The sequence below is a fragment of the Vidua chalybeata genome, chromosome 3, assembly GCF_026979565.1.
Source record: "Vidua chalybeata isolate OUT-0048 chromosome 3, bVidCha1 merged haplotype, whole genome shotgun sequence".
Classification (NCBI taxonomy): Eukaryota; Metazoa; Chordata; class Aves; order Passeriformes; family Viduidae; genus Vidua; species Vidua chalybeata.
Window position 1 is genome coordinate 107347712 of NC_071532.1, and position 19803 is coordinate 107367514.

The 19803-nt window shown below is 39.4% G+C and overlaps 1 protein-coding gene across 2 annotated transcripts in view; it reads right to left on the reverse strand.

Moving 5' to 3' along the window:
• The window catches only part of CD2AP (CD2 associated protein), a 76381-nt gene that overhangs the window by 24145 nt on the left and 32433 nt on the right, over window positions 1-19803 (reverse strand). The window contains exons 3-7 of one of the 2 annotated variants that reach the window (XM_053938982.1): window positions 15066-15219; window positions 11452-11552; window positions 7422-7455; window positions 4810-4952; window positions 1346-1454 (exon numbers count right to left, since the gene is read on the reverse strand). In XM_053938982.1, coding sequence (XP_053794957.1) covers window positions 1346-1454; window positions 4810-4952; window positions 7422-7455; window positions 11452-11552; window positions 15066-15219 — 541 coding nt within the window. Of the gene's footprint in view, window positions 1-1345; window positions 1455-4809; window positions 4995-7334; window positions 7456-11451; window positions 11553-15065; window positions 15220-19803 lie in introns of both variants that reach the window. The other variant, XM_053938981.1, reaches the window with a different exon arrangement.

The window sequence follows — 19803 nt, forward strand, 5'->3', positions numbered from 1 at the left end:
ACACAGCCTAAACATTTCAGAGATCTGTGTTTATCTGCTAACAGATGAACAGAGTTTATTTCAAAACCTGGTCTCTCAAAACTGAGGATGAGACACATAGACTACACTATAGACTATGTTTAAATAAAACACTAAGGAATTGAAGCAAGCTGTCTTCCTAAGTTTTAAGATGTTCTTATCTGGTGTCTGTAGGTATTACCTACTGATGTTCTCCTACAGCTTCTATTACTGTCATATTTATGATATATTTGTTTCTCTGGGAAAAAGACTCAGCATGGCTACAGGATTGGACCAACTTCCACGCTTTTAGCATGGGATGCACCTAAAACTATTAAAGAACCTAAATACTGAATTTTTTGGGTGTCCAACACTGAATGTTGGGATTTTTTTCTAGGCAGAGTTGAGTTAATTTTTAAGCAAACTTTTAGACAAGTCGAACTTCACAATGCTCAGGTTTCTTCACAATGCTCTTGTTGCTTCTTAGAGCAATAGCACTGGAATGGTTTAAAAGCAAGATGTTGCAGTTTTCTTATTTCTGCAAATTATGCATTCCATAGAAAACAACACACTAAAATAAGTTACCTCCACAAAAAAACAAAAATATACTTAAAATTACAATATAGAAGTTGACAAAATGCCTGCTCTGGAACTGGGGAAATGAGCAGTCTACTCTACATCACATAATCAAAGTTAATTTTTCATATAGGGTTGGCACTCCCTCAAGATGTTTTGGGTTGGCTTAAAAATATCTCTCTTGATAAAACTGTGCAATTTCGCAGCTAAATGAAGTAAAAAATTCTTAAGAGATAAAGAAGAAAAATAAAAAAAACAGTATAAACAGAACCACAATGGAACTGGATTATGAAGGGAACAGACCTCAACACAACATAAACACCAACTTTCTGATGCACACTGCCATCTCCACAGAAAATCCTGAGCCTACAAAGGAACTTGTGTAACTTGGAGACAGAAATTGTGCTGGGAGACTGTTCCATGGAAATAGGACTCCAGCATCCCATCAGAATCAAACCAGGCAGAACATAAACAATGTGCCAACAGGAAATTAATGCAAAATGACTGTTGCAATAAAAGTTCCTATCCCAGCCTTATTTTGTTCTGGGAGACAATCCTACAAATATTTTTGATAATTTTTCTAAAGAAATGTAAGCAAAAATTCCTTTAGACTTTTTTGCACTTGCATGACTCCTCAAAGGTACAGAACATTATACAAAACTTCAGTATATGCCAATGTTTTAGATTTTAACACCAAAAAAAACAAATGATAACCAAATAGTTCATAAGAAAGGACCACCACGTAACATATGTAAATATCCATCAGCCTTACCTTTTGGTTTACTTTCAGCTTCTGGTTTTATTACTTCAGGTGTGTTTTCAGCTTTTGTTGTGCTGGGAAAATGAATTAACTTTGTTCCAGTAGGATGGTTAGGTAACAGCTATATTAAGGGAAAAGAACTTTGTTAACAAAAATTCTCTAGAGTTTTGTTTTTTATTAGGCTACAGTACACACTGAATTTTTCATTAGCTGAGATGATGAAAATAACCATCTCTAAGAGATTTAATGATTTTTCCCACTAAGTCCTTAGCTTACTGTATTTACTTCATTACAGACACTGCAATTAGAGTTTCTCTACTGGTTAAAGACAGAGCACAGCTTTCAAGCTGATCTCAGGATATGGCCAAATACACTTTAGCAACAGTATTTCAGCAGTTCCAGGTGTTACTCTCCCATTAGCCTGACCTCCAGCACATAACAGAAGCAGTTATTTAACAGCTCTGCTCAGAGTAACTCGCTGGCCATGTTTACTCTGCACTGGAATAAGGCAGGGATATGCAGCAGCCATACAGCACCTCGGACAAGCAGTTTTAACTACTCGGACAAATAAAAGAATACGAAAACCTGTCCCAGCTTCCCTTCACTCTCAGCAATTTGTACAGAACAGTTCAAGTGTCACTAGAGATTTCTCCTAAATTAAAAAAATAAAGAGGCATTGCCACAAGTTTCAGAGTTAACATCTAACCAAAATAAATTACAGAATATTTCATTTTTCCGCTCAGAAACTTACTGAGCTGCCAGGCAGATTCTGACAGCTTCAGCTGCATCCACTTCTTCACACCCAAAGAGCTACGAACACAGAATATGATCTTACAGTCAGTACTTACCTGAGCAGCCCTAACAGCATTACTGATATGAAAAATCCCACTGCCTTTAGTTGCTCTGCTCATTTTCATCTACAGTTCAACTTTGCAGATCTTCTACTGTCACAGAAACTGGATTTACTCTCCTTAGAGTCAGACAATGCCTGTAGGCTGGCGCTTGGTTCCTCTGACATACTACAGAAGCCAAGGTCACTTGGGATGTTCCTGCAGTACCTATGCAATTTAACTCTCTCCAGAATGAAGGAAGCACTAAAATAACCCTTCTCTGAGATTAAACACCTCCAACGTGGAAATAGTTCTCTGCATTTTCCCCTTCCAACATAAGATGCAATTAGGAATAAGACAGGAAGTTTAGGCAGACAGGGTATAAATAGCCTGAGCCCAGGCAGGATGCTGGGAGAGCTGGAATGATCTCCTGCAGCAGCACATACACTCTTGGGCCCTTCAGATCCATCAGTGCTCAGCCTTCCTGTGCTGAACAGTCTGAATTTTCCAAGGGAAAAGAGCCCTCTCTCCTCTACAAAGCTTTTTTTTTTTTTTTCCTTACTGTCTTAAAAGACTGACAGTGCTCTCCAAGCATTTCATCAGCTAACCCCAAAGCAAGTTAAGCACAAATCCAAGGAAGCCATCTATTTTTACAAGAGCTTCATGAGAATTATCTCCCTTGGGCTCTCCATGCTGTTCTGTAAGTCTGTCTACCTTTGGGATGACTTTGGCAACAAGTGTAAGTGGAATATTAAGTGCTAAACTAAATTGTTTATTTCTCTGAGATTAAGCTATGCAAAACTGTTTTCTCACTTCATTTCCTCTCTTGATGAGAAATTATCTACAAGACCTTTCCAGACAGGCCAACCAAAACTGCACAGCACCAGCATATTGTATTGCATATACACAGTCAAATAGAACAATTCAAAAGGTCTGAGCAGACTTCATATTAATTGCATAAGTTTGGAAAGGCTCTTTATAGTCCCAAATGACAAGGTAGACAGTAGGGAAGCACCCTTTTGAATGATCAGTCTCATGACAAGAAAGCAAACTGGAAGCTAGGTCCTGAAAACCTACTCTAACAGCATTCACATGAACATGTAGTAATCACAGACTGCCACATCAAGGGACAAAGGGGAGGAATGAGGAGAATCCATGTGACTTCACAGAATCATGGAAAGGAATGAGCTGGAAGGGACCTTCAATAACCATCCAAGTCCAACTCCCTGCCATGAGCACGGACACCTCCCACACAGCCAGGCTGCTCAAAGCCCCATCCAGTCTGGCCTTGAACAATTCTAATGACATGGTAACCATAACTTGTGTGAACAAGCTGTTCCAGCACCCCACTTTCCTCACCATGAAGAACATCTTCCTCATCTCCCCTCTTTTCTTCCTAAGTCTCCCCTCTTTTAGTTTAAGCCATTGCCCCTTGTCCTCTCATTCCAGACCTCAATAAAAGTCTCCCTCCATCTGTATATCCTTCTATATGTTGAAAAGCTGCAGTAAGGTCTGCAGACCTTTTTTTCTAAACAACACCTTCTTTATGAAGCAACATTCCCTGAGCTTTAAACAGAAGGCAACACACTTGCAACTTTTTCCAATCATCTGATGCTCTGACCAGACCAGAAACAAACACTACACACACCATGCCGTTGCTCTGAGCATTGCTATTGAGGCAGAACACATTCAAGGAAGCCTCTGATCCTCCTTCCTCCCAGGGACTCACCTCACTTTTTGCCCTACACCATTACAATTATTACCATGGCAGAGGAAAACAAATCACTCACCAGAACAGCATTAATGACCATAACCCACAAACAAAAATTGAAATGGACAAAGGCTTTAAAAGCTTTCTTGATCATCTGAGTCAAAACAAACTCTGGACTATCTCAGCTACCTTTAATTTACCAAGAGTTGAAAATCCATATATAAGCTCTTGGAATAGTAAATTCAAGTTAAAGGACTGCACATCACTGCTGAGCATCCAAGGGGTAAGAGCACTCTTGAGTTCAGATCAAAATAAAATTTAAACAACAAAGAATAAAACTGCTCATTTTCCCACTCAATCATAAAAATATGGGGAAAAGAAAATGCAAAATCCTAGAACTGCATTTCTCAGGCTTACAGCCTTACACTACCAGTAATTTATGAATCTTGGCAACACTCACTGAAGGTAATGGCAGCTGACACCTAGAACAGCAATCTCAACATCTGCCAAAACTTGAGGAAAAAACCCAAATAAGCCAAAACACAAAGAAATGCCAAAATATTCCTTGTTTTAAAAGACAAGTTCAACTTGCATTGCTAGACTTCTCCCAGACTATACATAAAGTCTGTTACAAGGTGAACTACAAGAGTTCTATACTGCAGATGTGTTTGAGATGCCACTGTGTATTTCGCCACATGGCTCTGAAAAGACAATTTATGTATCAGCTCAGTTTTCAGTCTCTAATGATTTAAATACCAAGACATTTGAATAGACCTTTTGGAATCAATGTTAAATACAACTTACTGTGGAACATATTCAAGGGGATTTGTTTTGTTTTATAAGCAAGAGCCTATGAGAGGGTAATGGTCAGATTCCACATCTCCTAAATTATTTTTACAGGAAATCTCAAAAGAACAATATGCACCACTACAAACCTTATCTTGCTTTTTATCTTCTGATTCATTACTGGATAATCTTGGTTTAAGTTTCACTGAGCCTTCCTTAAAGATATCTCCAAACCCAACACCTCGGATTTTCTTTGGCTGTGCTGGTCCCAATGCAGGTTCACTCCCATTTCCTGGAGAGGTCACAGGTGAGGTAGGACTATTGAAAACAGGCTCTGAAAATAAGAAAGGGAAAGCTATTTTAAAAGCTGAAATTATTTATTTGCTCCTCTGGGAAAAAAGTGGAAGCAGCACAACTTTGTGCACTGCTCCTGATAAGGAGCTTTTCTAGGAACACTGCTGTAGCTGTAACACCTCATATTCGTTCTCATTTTATATTTAATGTGAGACCAACTTAAATCACACTAGTTTTGTCCTGATTACTCTGGCAACTAAGTCAACATCTCACTAATATTTTTGCTATTTCAATTAGCATTCAGGCTCCACAGCCTGTTAACATCAGTGTTTTCCATTAGTTTTATGAAACGCTGCTTATGCACTCTCTGAAAATGGCATTTTAGTCCAACATTTAAAAGCTTCTCATTTGAACAGCCACAGAAAGCAATAATCAATAAAGGTCCATAATGAATCCAAACATGTTTCAACTGTCACAGGAAAACAGAGTGTATTTCAGTGGCAGAGTGATGCCTCCCAAGGAACCAAAGTGACATTTTCCTACTGCTCAAAATACTCCAAGCATTCAAATCAGATATAATTGTTGGAAGTTAATCACTGCTGGATAATTCAACTATTTACAATTCTTTTAATCTTTCAGTTTTAAGGGACAGCATTTATCCACCTCCCAGAAATGTATTTCAGAGGATAACTTAATTTTGTTGCCAAGAGCTTTGCAACTTTTTTTAAAGTTTTTAAATTATGGTTATACCTATTAAAACCCACAAATTAGTATACATAGGCAAGCAATTTTTGCATGCAGAAATCCAGGAGACAGTCATGTGAAAACAGACAGCTTTTATAAATCAAAGTCAAAATGGCCTCCACATCTTTTAGCCTTTGGGTCAAGTTCTTTTCAGCCCATACAGGCCTGTGAACTGCAATAAAGTTTAAAGCCTCTTCCTTCTATCATAAATTTAAGATATTTTGATGGCACCATGAAGCTAAGTTGGTCTTGACTTCAGTTGCTCACCTTTTGTCTACCCAGATGCTCTTTATTTAGTTATATCCCCCTCAGGTAACTCACAGAGCAGCTAAAGATCCCGTTGGTAGGCACAGTCCAGGCTGCACCTTTGAATGACCACAGGTGAGTGAAAGAGGAAGTTACTGTTTCCCAAGAGTGAGGAGGGAACCAAAAGATACTGAAGACCCTGACTATGAAAGTACTCAATATTAAATATAACCCCTGGGGGATGAGGAGCTGAACACACCCACTTGTTAGGTACTGACAGAAAATACAATTACTTCAAATTACTGTGCAGTGTCACTGATATTATTCAGGAATTAAGATTAACACATATCCATTTGTAAATTCACTGCACTAGACCCCACTAAACTCAGGGAACTTGATCTCCAAAGAAACAGCCATTGAGCTATTTGGGACTGCTCAAGTCAAACTCTTATTTTATGCTATTGTGATTTCCACAATTTAAAAAAAAAAAAAAAAAATCCAAGCCAAGCTCTTCCCTATGTCTGAGCAAGCCCTTGTTTGAAGCAATCAGTACTGGACACCATGTAAATGAGGGTGCACATGACCACAAGGTAAAAAAAAAAAAAAACAACCTCTTTTTCTCCAATGTTAGACCACTGTCTTTTAAAAATCAATTAATTCCTGCTATGATGTTTCCAAAAAATATTCCTGTTTCAGCAATACCATACAAGTCCCCTTCAAACTGATCTTCATAGACTGAAATGTTTCTAAAGTGCATTTTCAAGAGAATTGAGTAATTGCCTGTAAAGCAAAAACCTGCCTGGCACCATCCAGCTACTGTTCAGCCACAGAGCATCTGCTTCTGCCCCTGCTATACAGTCATGGCCAGAAAAGGACAGTCATATGTAAATCCTGACTTAAAAACATCTTATTGTTAGATTAAAACATAATCTAAGGCCTAAGAACCAGGGTCTCCTTCCCTGGACTCATTTTAAGTTGAGGCTCTCTACACTGCTTTGATTCCCAAATGATTTGGTTAAACACTTGAATTTTCTGTTTTAGAGAGCTCATGTCTGTGAGAATACGACTGAAAAAAAACTACTAAACAAAACAATAATTTTATATCCAAGTCTAAAAAATATCAACTTTGAATATGATAAAAGTTCTAGTGATAAAGTGTATAACACACATTTGCAAGATTAAGACTTTACTGCAATTTTATTATGAGTGAAGGTGGGAGCAGACAGGTATTTTCATACTCAGCATTAACACTTTCTGGAAAGAAATTGGAAAATCATTCTTAGGAAGACTGAATTCTTTACAACTTTGTTGTACTTTAACCATAATACTCCAAATTATACCAGAAATCAAAAATTAATTTGCTAAAAGTTTGCAACAAACAGAACACTACCTGTGTCATCCAGAGCATCCTGTGTTTCTCCATCATCCATTGATTCCAATTCTTTCACAAAGTTTGAAGGAAACATCCCTGCCTTACCATTCAGTATTCCACTCCACCATCCTTCTTCTACCTGTAAAGAAATGTTTTGCACATTACTATTGGAGTAAAAGGAAATTCCTATCAATTCCATACAAACTCTACAACTAACTTTGGGGAAAGTTCAAATTATCACGATTTCTTCCTAAAGAAACCTACCAAACATGTAGAAGCATTAGACAAAAAGAAGAGGGAGAAAATAATTTAATGTTAATTGTATCACTACAGCAATGATCCTAACAGGAGATTAGTCCCATTCCAGTTAATCCCAAAAAGCAGCAAAATGTTCATCAACTTTCTCAAGACAGAATAAGAGGCACTGCACATTTAACACAATAAATAAATATTAAACTGTTCATGAAATACAGATGAAACTTTGAGTCTGTGTGCCCATGGAAATTTTTATGTGTTCCTGCTGTTTCCACCTGTCCTGCTCTCCAACTGGCCTCATATCCACAAGGCAGCTTCACACAATTTTGATCAAAAGACAAGTTTCAAAGATCAAATTTCTACAGATAAAGTGGGGTAGAACAGAGAAAAGTCCTTTAGGATGTCAGAGAAATGGGAAATTAAACTATCCACTCCATCTAGCAGGAGGCTGACCAGCACAGCCTGGCCCTACATGTACCACAGGGGCAGGGACCTGCCCATCAGAGCTGACCAACCACACCAAGTCCACAAGGGTTTTGTGGTGGCACACAGCAGTCCTAAGGCCAGCAATATATTGGAAAGTTTACCAGGAATACCCCACATGGGCTAAAGCAGAACAAGCAAAAGCAGGGCAGGAAGAGGTGATGAGGTAAAATTATGCCAAAGGACTAAGAATTGTGCTCTTTGAATTTATGAACAGTTTTCAAAATATCTTAAATAAATTCCATTTCTTTACCTAATGAGTACTAGTTGAAAACTTATAATGAAGATGAATTTTCAGACTCTTTTATTTAGGTTGCCCTGTTTTGAGGCTGGAAAGCTGTTTTTAAGAAAGAAATGCAAGAGGAAAAGGAAAAAGCAAACCAAGCAGCAGCTGTTATCTTTTTTTAGCTTGGCTTTTTAGGTCACTATGCCTGACACACAGGCACAGTTTTTAAATGCCAGTCCACCTCCAGGCAAGCAGAGCTCAAGGAGAACCTGGCAGCTGCAGACACAGGCAATGAAAAGAGCACTATTGTTTTTAAAGGCATCCTAGTGTGAAAATACAGCTTTGTTGTGGATGGTTCAAACTCAGAGTCTGGTCCTCTGAAACAAATTTTAAGCACAGATTACTGGCAAGTGCTGCCCAGGCTCTGGCAGCTCAGGATTTATGGAACACATAACAGAAAACTAAAATACAAATGCCTTGACTCACCCACACTACTCACTCAGAAGCCATGAGAAAGGGACTTTTAATGGTTACAATACAGAAAATTACTTGAGCATCCATTTATTCTTCTGCCAAGAGATGTGGTCAGCAAAGCACTTTACAGCAAAGCAAAGCTATGCCAACTCAGAGGCACTCAGGAACAAACCCAAAATTTCTTGGGCACACTCACTTCAGCCTCCTCACCATACTGCCTTTATATAAACCCCTGACTACACACAAACTGTCTGGCCAGAAAAGGTTTCTTTCATCAACGTTAAGACAAACAGGCTAAAGAAGTTCTCCATGCTTGGTGGAGAATATCTGCACATCTTTTAGCAGCAGGAACACAGATGACAATTTCATAACCCTTCTCTTCCATTCCAAAATATTATCATATGATCCAATTTCCACAAGAGGGAGGTACAGCTCTGGTACACACACCAGAACTTTTTTTTTTCAGTATGAATCCCATCGGCTTATTTGTATGAAAACCTCAGACTTCCAAAGAAAAAATGGCGAAGAAGGCTGAAATAAGCAGCTTTACCAATCTGTTGTATTTTTCTTTTTTTTAATTAAAAGCTTCCTTAATGATGTTAAATGACATTTTATTTTGCTTGAAAAAACAGCATATAAATACTAAAACTATAATACTACAAAAATAAATCTGCTATTTAGTGCTGCTCCTGACAGGAGAGAGGGGAAGATAAAGGAGATAAAGGAGAAACAAAGGTTTTAGATCAATGACACAGTCATCACGTGCACTCTGTGCATGTTCTTTATGTGTAAAACCCACGTGACATTCTATAAACAAAAAGCCTTGTGGATTCAGCCAGTACATAGCACAATTTTCTTCCTAAAAAGTTACTTTTGCTCTCTTCAGTATCAACCATTTAATTTCTGAACCCATTTGCCTTCACCTTTGATTTCATGATCAGTGGTGTCACTTATATCAACTCAATTTACAAAAACCACTCAAGGGCTAAATATTGAATTATTCTCAAGTAACTGATAGAGCCGATCCCCTCACAGAGCTGATTTTACCGTATTTCCCCACAGAAAGAGGTGACCAAACAATTTTTCCTTGAAGTAACAGTTAGTTACAAGTCATCTGCATGTACAGAAACAACACCTTTTACATATACACAGAAGCGAACTATCTCACAGTAGTGAGGACAAATTACCTAAGACAAATTATGTGAGCATATTGCACAACCAGTGGAGAGTATTTTCTATCATTCTTTACATTTCTGATCCCATCAATACAGTTTCATGAAGCAGACAGATGTAGTCTACACCTGTCAGGCCTCTTCTACATCACCATGAAAACAGTGTGCAAACAGCTCTGTCATCATAGTAAGCTGCACTATTTTTCTATCAGGTAGCATTTCCCTAAAAATTTGTCGAAGAAGTAGCAAAGACTGGGTACTACAAAAACATATTTTCAAATCATTAAAAAAGGAATACACATGGCAATTAACAAAACAAAAATCTAAATAAAATATAATCCACTCTTCCATAAGAAACCAGATGAGGAAATGCTCTGATCTTTTTATTCTGTTGGGCTACTTGGCCATCTCTGGTACATGACACCACACACCCCTCTGAAAATAATTCCAGCTGCTGACACGTGCAAGCAAAAGAGCCGTTCCCACAACAGTTACTGCACGTGCTCTCTCGTGAATGCTTACACTGGACCATCCAGTCACAACTGCCAGTGCAGGCACCATCCACAAATTAAACTGCTGAGGTTACCCAGGAACACTCCTCTAAAAACACCCACACACAAAGGTATTTATGAAACTGAGTTTAGTGAGCAGGTTTTGCAAGTCACTTGCTCTGTTTACTCTCAGATATTAAATTCTGGAAGTATTAGTGCAAATGCATGTAAGGGCACAGATTTTTGCATGCTAGGAAAATGGAAGTCTCCTTCCTGCCAGTGTCAGGTTAGCACTCTCCTCCAAAGTGAGTCATGCACATGAAAAACAGTCTCATAAGGTGACTTAAAAAGCACCACCAACAACACATGGCTAGAAAGAAAGCTTCACTCTCCTTCCTCAGAGCCTCAGGGAGGCAGAGATGGCACCAGTGAAGGTCAGAGCCTGCTGTGCAGAAGTTTTCAACTGAGTTGTAAAAAGATTGCTTCCACAACCACTCTGATCTTTTCCACAGCTTCACTGACAGATTACACATTTGGAAGAGACACTCCTCTGACACATAAAAGCTTCCCACCTCTGCTATTGAATGGAACACACATCAAGGAAGCACATGGGTAAGAAAATATAAGAAACCACCATTCCAATTCAATGAGTTTACAAGAGAACTTGAAACTGGCAAATCAAGTCAAATAACATTTTTCACCTATACCAATTTGGAGTATGTCAGCCTAAAGAAAGAGGTCCAACATTTTTTTTACCACAAGTATCCTAAAGCCAAAGATCACATAGACAGGGCCAAAGAACAGCAAAAACTCTTTCAATAAATGAATCTGTGTAACAGATAACAATTTCTTCTAAACCCTAGCATTAATTGTTTTAGTATTAGATCCTGAGAGAAAAAACTCCAGAATTATTAACTTTAGCTGCAAAAACACTACTTCCCATGCTATTTTCCCTACATGCTTGCAATACAAAAAATCATCAAAAAAGTGGTTTGACTCAGCACATGAATGGCCAGCTCTGTAGAACAGCTTACCTCATCAATGATGTCAATCACATCCCCCAGCTTGAGTTCCAGCTCATCCTCATTCTGTGGAATGTACTCGAAGAGCACTTTGCACTGCCGCTTCTTGGACCCTGATTCGAGGGAAACACCAAAAGTAAGAACACTCATAAAGGAGAACTCATCCTTCATAGACTCTGCTCCTGAAGACCCAGAAACCATCCCAAAAAGCTATGTAGCTTTTGATCCTGATTTTGTGGTTTGCTTGGGTCACCTTAGGCTAGGGAGCCATAGATTTGATAAACGAACACTATACCAATTAAAAAGCATGTTGACACAAGCAAGTCAGGTAAATCCCCACTACAGTGATTTCTCAAGCTATTTCCCAACCAAAATTTGCAAGAATGGGAATCACTGCCAGTTAGTACCTACTTGGAAGAAAATGTGCAAGTTTGAGCCTCCAGTCCTTAAGTAATCCTGAAAGCAGGAACAACTTCTGTTATGCACCACACTGGAGAGCTTACAGACCTTCTGGCCTCTAACAAGGACCTTGCTAACCACAGCTCTGAGGTAATGCTAACATTTGCCAGACTCATATTTCAAAATCTGAACTCATTTTTATCTGTGAATTAAAAAAAAAAAAAAAACTCTACCTTTGCTCAGTGCCAGTATGGCATCTAGCAATTCAAACTGCCAATTAGCAGTCTTTGACAAAGGCAAGATTAAAATCAAGTGCCGTTTTTAGCTGTTTGCCCCATATCATTAAAGCGCTGCAGACATTAAAAAGGCAAAATGACATCCTGAGAGGGGAGAGCATTGAAGTGGCTTCTGAGAACTCAAGCCCTGCAGTCACAGTGGTGTGAACCCACACTGCCTAATTACTCCGCACATATCCTGGAGCGCTGCTGTTGCTGAACCCAGACAGTTTATGCACTTCTCCTTTAAACAGGAGACCATGCCTTCAGACCTTTTCCACAACAGAGCAGCCAGCATGCTTTTGAAGACAATTATCATCTTGAGTTATGACCTATGCATGCTCCCTATCCTCCTCAAAAACAATTTGCCACAGTTTAAATGAAAATATCAATCAAAAGCTTGAAGTGGTAAAGCCTAAGCTTACAGGAGCTGTGTAATTTCCATGCTCTCTCTCTTATACTTTGTACTCCTTCCACACTCAAGCTTCAGCAATTAAGATTAGCTGTGTAAAAACATTTCAAAACACAGATACTGCCTCCAAGATTGATCCTTGTCTTTTTACAGCACTGTTCAAAGTCCAGAGGAAGGCATTTAGAAAACCACACCCAGCATCCTCAGTACAAAATAGGCCAGGCATTGGAGTAATATTCAGCATCTAAAATTTCTGAGAGAGGGCTCACCAAATCAAGAATTTTCTACATGCTGGTATATGATCTGTGCAAGAAACAAACCAGAAATATGAACCTTTATGGGTTATTTCTAGTAACACATAACTGCCTACACAATATACCCTGCTTTTACCTCCACTGGAACGCATGCACAAGCCCAGAGGGATTGTTCAGTTCAGAGTAATTGCAATAAATGGTTCAATAGCCTTTACTGCCTCCTGCAGCACTTTCAAGGCTTCTGTTTTGTAGGAGATTAACTGATACCAAAAAAGGCAAATTAAAAAGTCACTGCCATTTGGCATAAATCTGATTTCAGTCTTCATTTTCATAGTGTAATTATATCTAAATGGGAGTGGGGGGAATCCATGGATGTATTTCACATCCAGAAACTTCCCTCTCATCTGAGGTCTGTTTCCAGTGACACAATTTAGGAATTACTGCCTCCCACTTCTGAAAATCCCTAGAATAACCTAGGAAGGGAACCTGTCCTCTCAGAGAACAGAATTCTGGCTTCACATGCTGCTGTACGACTGCTGGGCTTGCAGCCTGCAGGCAATTCTGTCCCTTTCCAAAACAACTGGTCTGGCTTCACGTTTTGTTTGTTTTGTACAGGGTAAGTCAAATTTAGCTCTTTGTTGCTGTTACTTAGCACACCTTCTGTATTTTCTTTCTGCTGAACACAGACAGACATCTGATAGGAATTCTGCCTGCAGCTTACCACCCACCTGACACAAAAATACCTGAATTCAGGGAGAGCTGCATGAAAGAAACTTAACTTTGTTTTTAACATTGTAAACCTCATTTCAGCAAAACTAGAAACACAGAGACAACTAAGCTCTAGAAAGCAAACGAGTGCCCAGGCACAGAGCAAACAGGATCTGCAGGAGCTGTTCAAACAGTCTTCCAGGAAAAAGGGAACAGCAAGTGAAACGGAAATGCAGACACTGTCACTGCACCAGGTAAACAGCTGTGTGCCTAAAGGGAAGTGCTTGAACACCATTTTCTCCAGAAGGATGAGAGTAGCCAGAGCCCTGCAGAGTTTGAGACCAAGCTGTACCTTCTACCCTGGCCACAGCCACCAGCATGAGGATGTGACAAGGAAAACATGGGAACATTCCAGAGTTAAGGTGACCACAACAACAGCTGACAGCTGAACTGGTATCAGATCACGTTCACAGAATCCTATGGTGTTCAGGTGGAAGGACCCATACGATCACATTGTTTCCCTTTCAGAGCCTGGCTGTATTTACCTAGGAACAGCATTAATCTTTCAGGTTGGATTTTTCCAAAGTCTGCTGTGTAAACACCCAACAGGCACCTACATGCTTTTGCCAACATGCACACACATCAGAGTCACTAAAAAGTGATTTTAAATCCTTCGTTTCCTGGAACAAAGTCTCAAAAATTTGTAAAGGTGGTGGTGGTCCTGTTTCAGGGTTTTAAACAATAACTAGTGGAATATAGACAAAACTTCAAAGCATAAACATGCCAGAACCAGTAAGTTCTGAACTCTTTTTTTAAAAAGCAAGCTTAAAACATAAATGCCTTCAAAATCTTTTAAGACAGAGGAAGCCACAGTAATTTAAAGCAATATCTTACAAGAGATTGGTATGACCAAATTCAAATCACAAGCCCACTTGCTGGATGCAGGGAATGGTAAGCTTTCTTCTCCAGGCTTTAGTCACCTTGATATAAAAACTGGCATTGTAACAAAGAAATCACAGCTACAGAAGCACCAGTGCTACACTCCTGCCATCCTGTTTGTTAGAACAAAAGGAAAATTACTATTTTTTGTTAACACCACAAACTCCACCTTATTTCACACCAGAAGTGAGCTTATCTGGAAGAATCTGAACTACACAGTGCTTCCTTGTCAAAGCCTTGAATTTGTAGCAAAACTTGATGTTTTCATGTTTTAACTTTTCTTTTAAAATGACCACAAGAAAATTTTCAATTATTGTGAACAGGCCTGCAAGCTCTCCATTCAGGTACCTGATAATAGAAACAGAGCTCATATGAAGTTACAGAGCTCTCTGACATCTGGAAGAAGTCTAAATCCTATTCACAAGAAAATTCATCCCTATTACTGGTGTTAAAAGCTACATTTAAGCTTTCTGTCCATACATAACAGGCGCAAAATTTGTCTTTGAATCAGTTTTTCCTCCTATGTTTCTAGTTTTCCATATAACCTTAAAACTAAGTCATGCATTAAATAATTCATGTTTATTTTGAAAATGCACGTCAGCAGCATGCGCAAGTGAAGGAGTTGGAAAGACCACGTACTCTTCTTGAAGCCTTTGGACGGGGGATGAGGCTGAAATCCTCCTGCTGGAAGCCCATAGCTGCTCATACGCTGCACAAGGCTGGCTACGTTGCCAGATTTCTCCCTCCTGAGTGGCACAGCATCATCCTTGGGCTCTACATCCTTCTTAACTTCCTGAAACAAGAGATTTAAAAGACTCAGAGGCAACTTAAATCACCCAAGAGGTCAGTGGTTTTAAACAGGTGCACCTTAGACTAACACATTTCAGGTACTTACCCTTTGGGGTATAATGACATATTATACTCAAAAATTATGGCCTTCATCCTACAGCTAAGCATACCCAAAACTGGAATAAATTTGACCTTTCATACAATTGTGTTAGTAAACGGGTAATGTGCTGAGAAAAATCAGAAACAAGAGCAGCATTTTAGCCATCTACTCTGAATCTCAGAAAAGGAGCTTTGAATTAATATTTAAGAGTCTCATATTACAATATGAGAAGTCTCATATTACAACTTTTATGTGACAGATCGTATTTGAAAACATTTTTAAGAATATAAATATTACTTCAATGACAGACCATAGGGTAGGGTACTAAAATATTTTCATACATAAAAGTGTATTAGGTGATCATCTCTGCCCCAGAAAACTCCAAGGTATTTACAGATGAAAGATGCAACTGCACTGCTGAAAGATGTGAGCAGAAAAGAAAGTGAGCTCCAAGAAACAGAGTGGGAGCAAGTGAGGGGAAAGATCCAAGAGGAAAATATCTGAGATACCATTTTTCTGGTTAATGTCTCCCACTCTCCTCATCTTTCTAAATTAGAATGTTAGCATGGAAACTGATTGTGCCAAACAGGACTGAGAAGTCTATAAGCAAGAAAGCATCAGTTCTTGACAAAAAGGCCAAGCAGCACCAGTCACTCTATTGCATCAGCTCATTAAATGGGATTCCACTGGAGAACAGATATTCTGAAAGAAGGAAACCATCACTTTGCACAAGAACAAACCCATTAAGTCAGATCAATGGCCCATCTATTGCAGAACACAGCTTCCAGCAGCCAAAATCCCAGATGCTCTTTAGAGGTCCGGCAGCTCAGATCCTCCCACGTTCCCAGAGCACCTGTAAGGGTTCCATCAGGGAGATGGATCACTTCCCCTCCCTCCTGTACCTGCAGCTGGAGCTGTCTAATCCCTTTCTGCACCCATGGTCCTGTCTGCCTCCACACCATCTCTGGGGATGCAAACACCCATAAGTACTTGCAGCCTTTTGTGATCCACTTCAGAACAATTCTTGTATCCACCATCAGTAGCCACTGGTTAACAACTCCATGAGTTATTGCAGCTGTAGCTCCAATAAAATATTTAATACTTGAAAACAGAATTGGCAAGGCATATATATACACTTACTCATGTCATGTGAACTCTTGAACATGAGCTTCAAGACAATAAAACCCATATGCTGATAAAATGCCAAAAATATGAGGAACATATTCCCCAGGACCTGTCTGTCTGGTGCTTTTTGGACCACTAAAGCCCAGCTTTCTTACTTGTAGCTGTCCAGCTGGAAAACTCAGCATGTTTGAACACCCACTGATGCTTTCAAATGTACTATGAACCTCAAGTTAAACAGACCAAAGCATCTTCCATCCAATTTCTCAGAAAAACAGAGCAAGACTACAGACAGCAGGATTTTTCCTCCCACTCATCTACATTACATAAAAAAGGCTTTTTAGAAAACAGTCGAGTAGTTCCTGCTGTTATTCTCCTTCCTCCATGATGACTTCTGCCCTGGAGATCTTAGCTGTGCTGAGAGCCATCCCATCTTCCAAGTTCAAAAAAAACCCAAAACTAACAAAAACTAACCCCTCTTGAATAGCACAGTATCCTGTCTACCTCTCATTTGAGCAGACATGTCACATTTCAAAGACTTTGTCATTCTCAGGCCTACAGATATTTTTTGGCCTGTTACTTAGAAGACTGATAAAACTGTAAGCAATTAAATTTGGCTACAGTTGAAAACTTTGTCACCTCCAAAACGTCATTCTAGCTGCCTTGCTGACAAGGCCATCCTGCTCATCTTAAAAACATACTGGTACTTGAAAATCTGCCGAGAGTGCTTCTGCCTGCCCCTGGATTTTTTTTTTTTCCTATGCAATTTATACAGGCTCTAAAATCTCCAAGCTGCTCCAGGAACTAGTACTTCCCCAGGTTTCTCAATTGTAACACTTTCCAGTAAAGAGTCAGCTCCAGGCTCCTTCCCAAGGTCAGCACTTTGCAAAGACTTCAAAAGCAGCTGCTTCAATTGCTTTGTAAAAGCACAGAGATGCAAAATGAAGTGGGGAAGCCCCACACAGGCAGTTTAGCCAAAAATATGACCTTTTTTTTCGTTTTTTTAAAAATTTATTAGACAAAAAAAGAACAAAAACCAACACACGCACCACTTCCAAATGCTAGAAAATACTGTGAGAAAATCATCACCTTAATCAGTAATTTGAATTAAACAGACAATATGCTTTTAAGTCCAGCATCAAAGGCAGCAAAATTATGGATAGGTTATAAATAATTGGAAATTATTTCAGACAAAAGCAGTGCCCACTACAAAAGACCAAAGATGCAAAACCAAAAAGAGGAATGCTTGAGCAACTTTCTTGCCAGGCTTGAGTCTCCACTTGAAGTAGTGACAGGTAGAAAATACAGTGGGTCTCAGGAAGTACAGTGGAATTACATTAAAAAAATAAGATCTAAAATAATTCTGTGTATAGTTATTACATGCAGAAAATCTTGCTGCCCAATGCAAAGGCTGAAGATTTTCTGGTGAAGAATTTCCCCAGCAGACATCCAAAAGAACAATCAGATAGTGGGAGAGCCTGGCAGCACCAGGAAGGTACTCTCTGTACCCTCCTACCCCAACCAGGATAGGAAAGCTGTGAACACTTCAATATACAACTAAGAGAAACCATCCTAATCCAAGACACACGAAAGCAAAGAGGATGCAAGGAGAAGTTCAAGGTTACTGTGATAAAAACAGGAGCAGAGACTGCAAATCCATCAGATTTACAAGGAGCAGATGGGGTACAGGACTGGTACCAGTCAGGTTTGAATCAGAGTCGACAGTGACGTTTTACTTTGTGTATTAGAAAACAGCACCGGAGCATCACATGGAGCTGCTCTGCAACAAGGAGAGAAAAAACAGCCACAGCAGCCAGGGATAAATCTAGTTTCAACAAAGAACTACAGAAGGCATCAGTAAGCAATGCCTAAATGGGCCAGCAACTGCTTTTTTTACATTTAACTCTCTATCCTTTGTTACATTCTTGTAAAGAAAGAACTATTTTTTTGTTCTCATTGTTAAAGACAAAATGCAACATTAATTATCCTTCCTTGGGGCATTATAAACGATACTAAAATTAAACGAAACTGAAATAAGTTCAGGAATCCCTCATCTCCACACCTGCATTTGGTCACACCACGACCCTGTAGTTCACATCAGTCTTCTAACAGCAGGGAAGTGCTCCAAGATTCATTTTCAAAAGCACACATGAGGATCCTCTGATACACACCCATCACCCCTGCCAGCATCTTCATTCTGGGCATTATCCTTATGACTCCTTTCACAAAGGAAGTAATTTCAACACAAAGACAGACTTGATCTCTCAAAATTGACAGTTATTGATGCAAACATTAATTCATGCCCTATTAATAACATTAATAAGAGTTTGCAATTCTTACATCTCATCAAATAGTTTGCTTGAACTTCAGTGGTTGGAAAATGACACTGCCCACAGGTCTCACCTCTGAGGTACCACTATACCCAACCTGAACATGCCCAAGGCTCCTGTCCATGGGTTTCACATGGCAGTTTTCATTCTTTATTTTTAGTGGGTTTTAAGTCAGCCTTATATACCCATATTATCAGAGCAAGTCTGTGTTGTGACAATACCAACAAAAAGCTCTAGGACACTTCATCTTGCTCCCAAGGTGAGGCCACTGCCAGCTGCCAGCCAGCAAAATCAAAATGGAAATATGACATTAACTGCAGCTGAAAATTTTAATAATTTTGTTCTGCCAGTCCACTGCAGTTCAAGGCTTGTCAGTGTTTCCATGAGCAGCACGATTTTATGCATTTATGAGTTGGCAGTACAAGGTCAATACAGACTGTCTCTTGGCATAAAACACACTCTACTGGGAAGCAACCACCCACTTGTTCTGTTCTGAACTACAACAGTAGTCATAAAGGTTTGAAGTTTTCATAATCTCCACTGAATGTGTATTTCGCAACACTTACAAACTCACTGAAGCCTGATAGGCAAAAAACAAGTATAGAAATTTAACTATCAAAAAAAAATTTTAAAAGCGGTTTTCGCTTTAATTGCATCTGTCACAGTTTAATAATCCGTCAAGGAAATGCGCATGTTTACAAATAAAAATATCCAAATCATTTAAGTGCAGCAATGTGTGATGCAAGAACTATTCTTTATATGCAGACAAAAATGCAACACATGTAAATGCATGCACAGCCTCATGATGCTGTTAAAACAAGCGAGTGCTCCTGACCTACTTCCGAGGCGCGCAGGAGCAGCCTCCCCTCCAGCAGCTGCCTGCCTGCCCACCCACGGCTCCAGCGGGGACAGCTGGATCCTCCCCACCTCCCTTGCCAGAAGCCAAGAGCTCTCAAATCAGGCAGGCAGTGGAGATGCAGAAAGCAGGTCAGAGTGTCTGAAAGGCCAGGAGTTAAAAATATGAAGTCTATTCCTG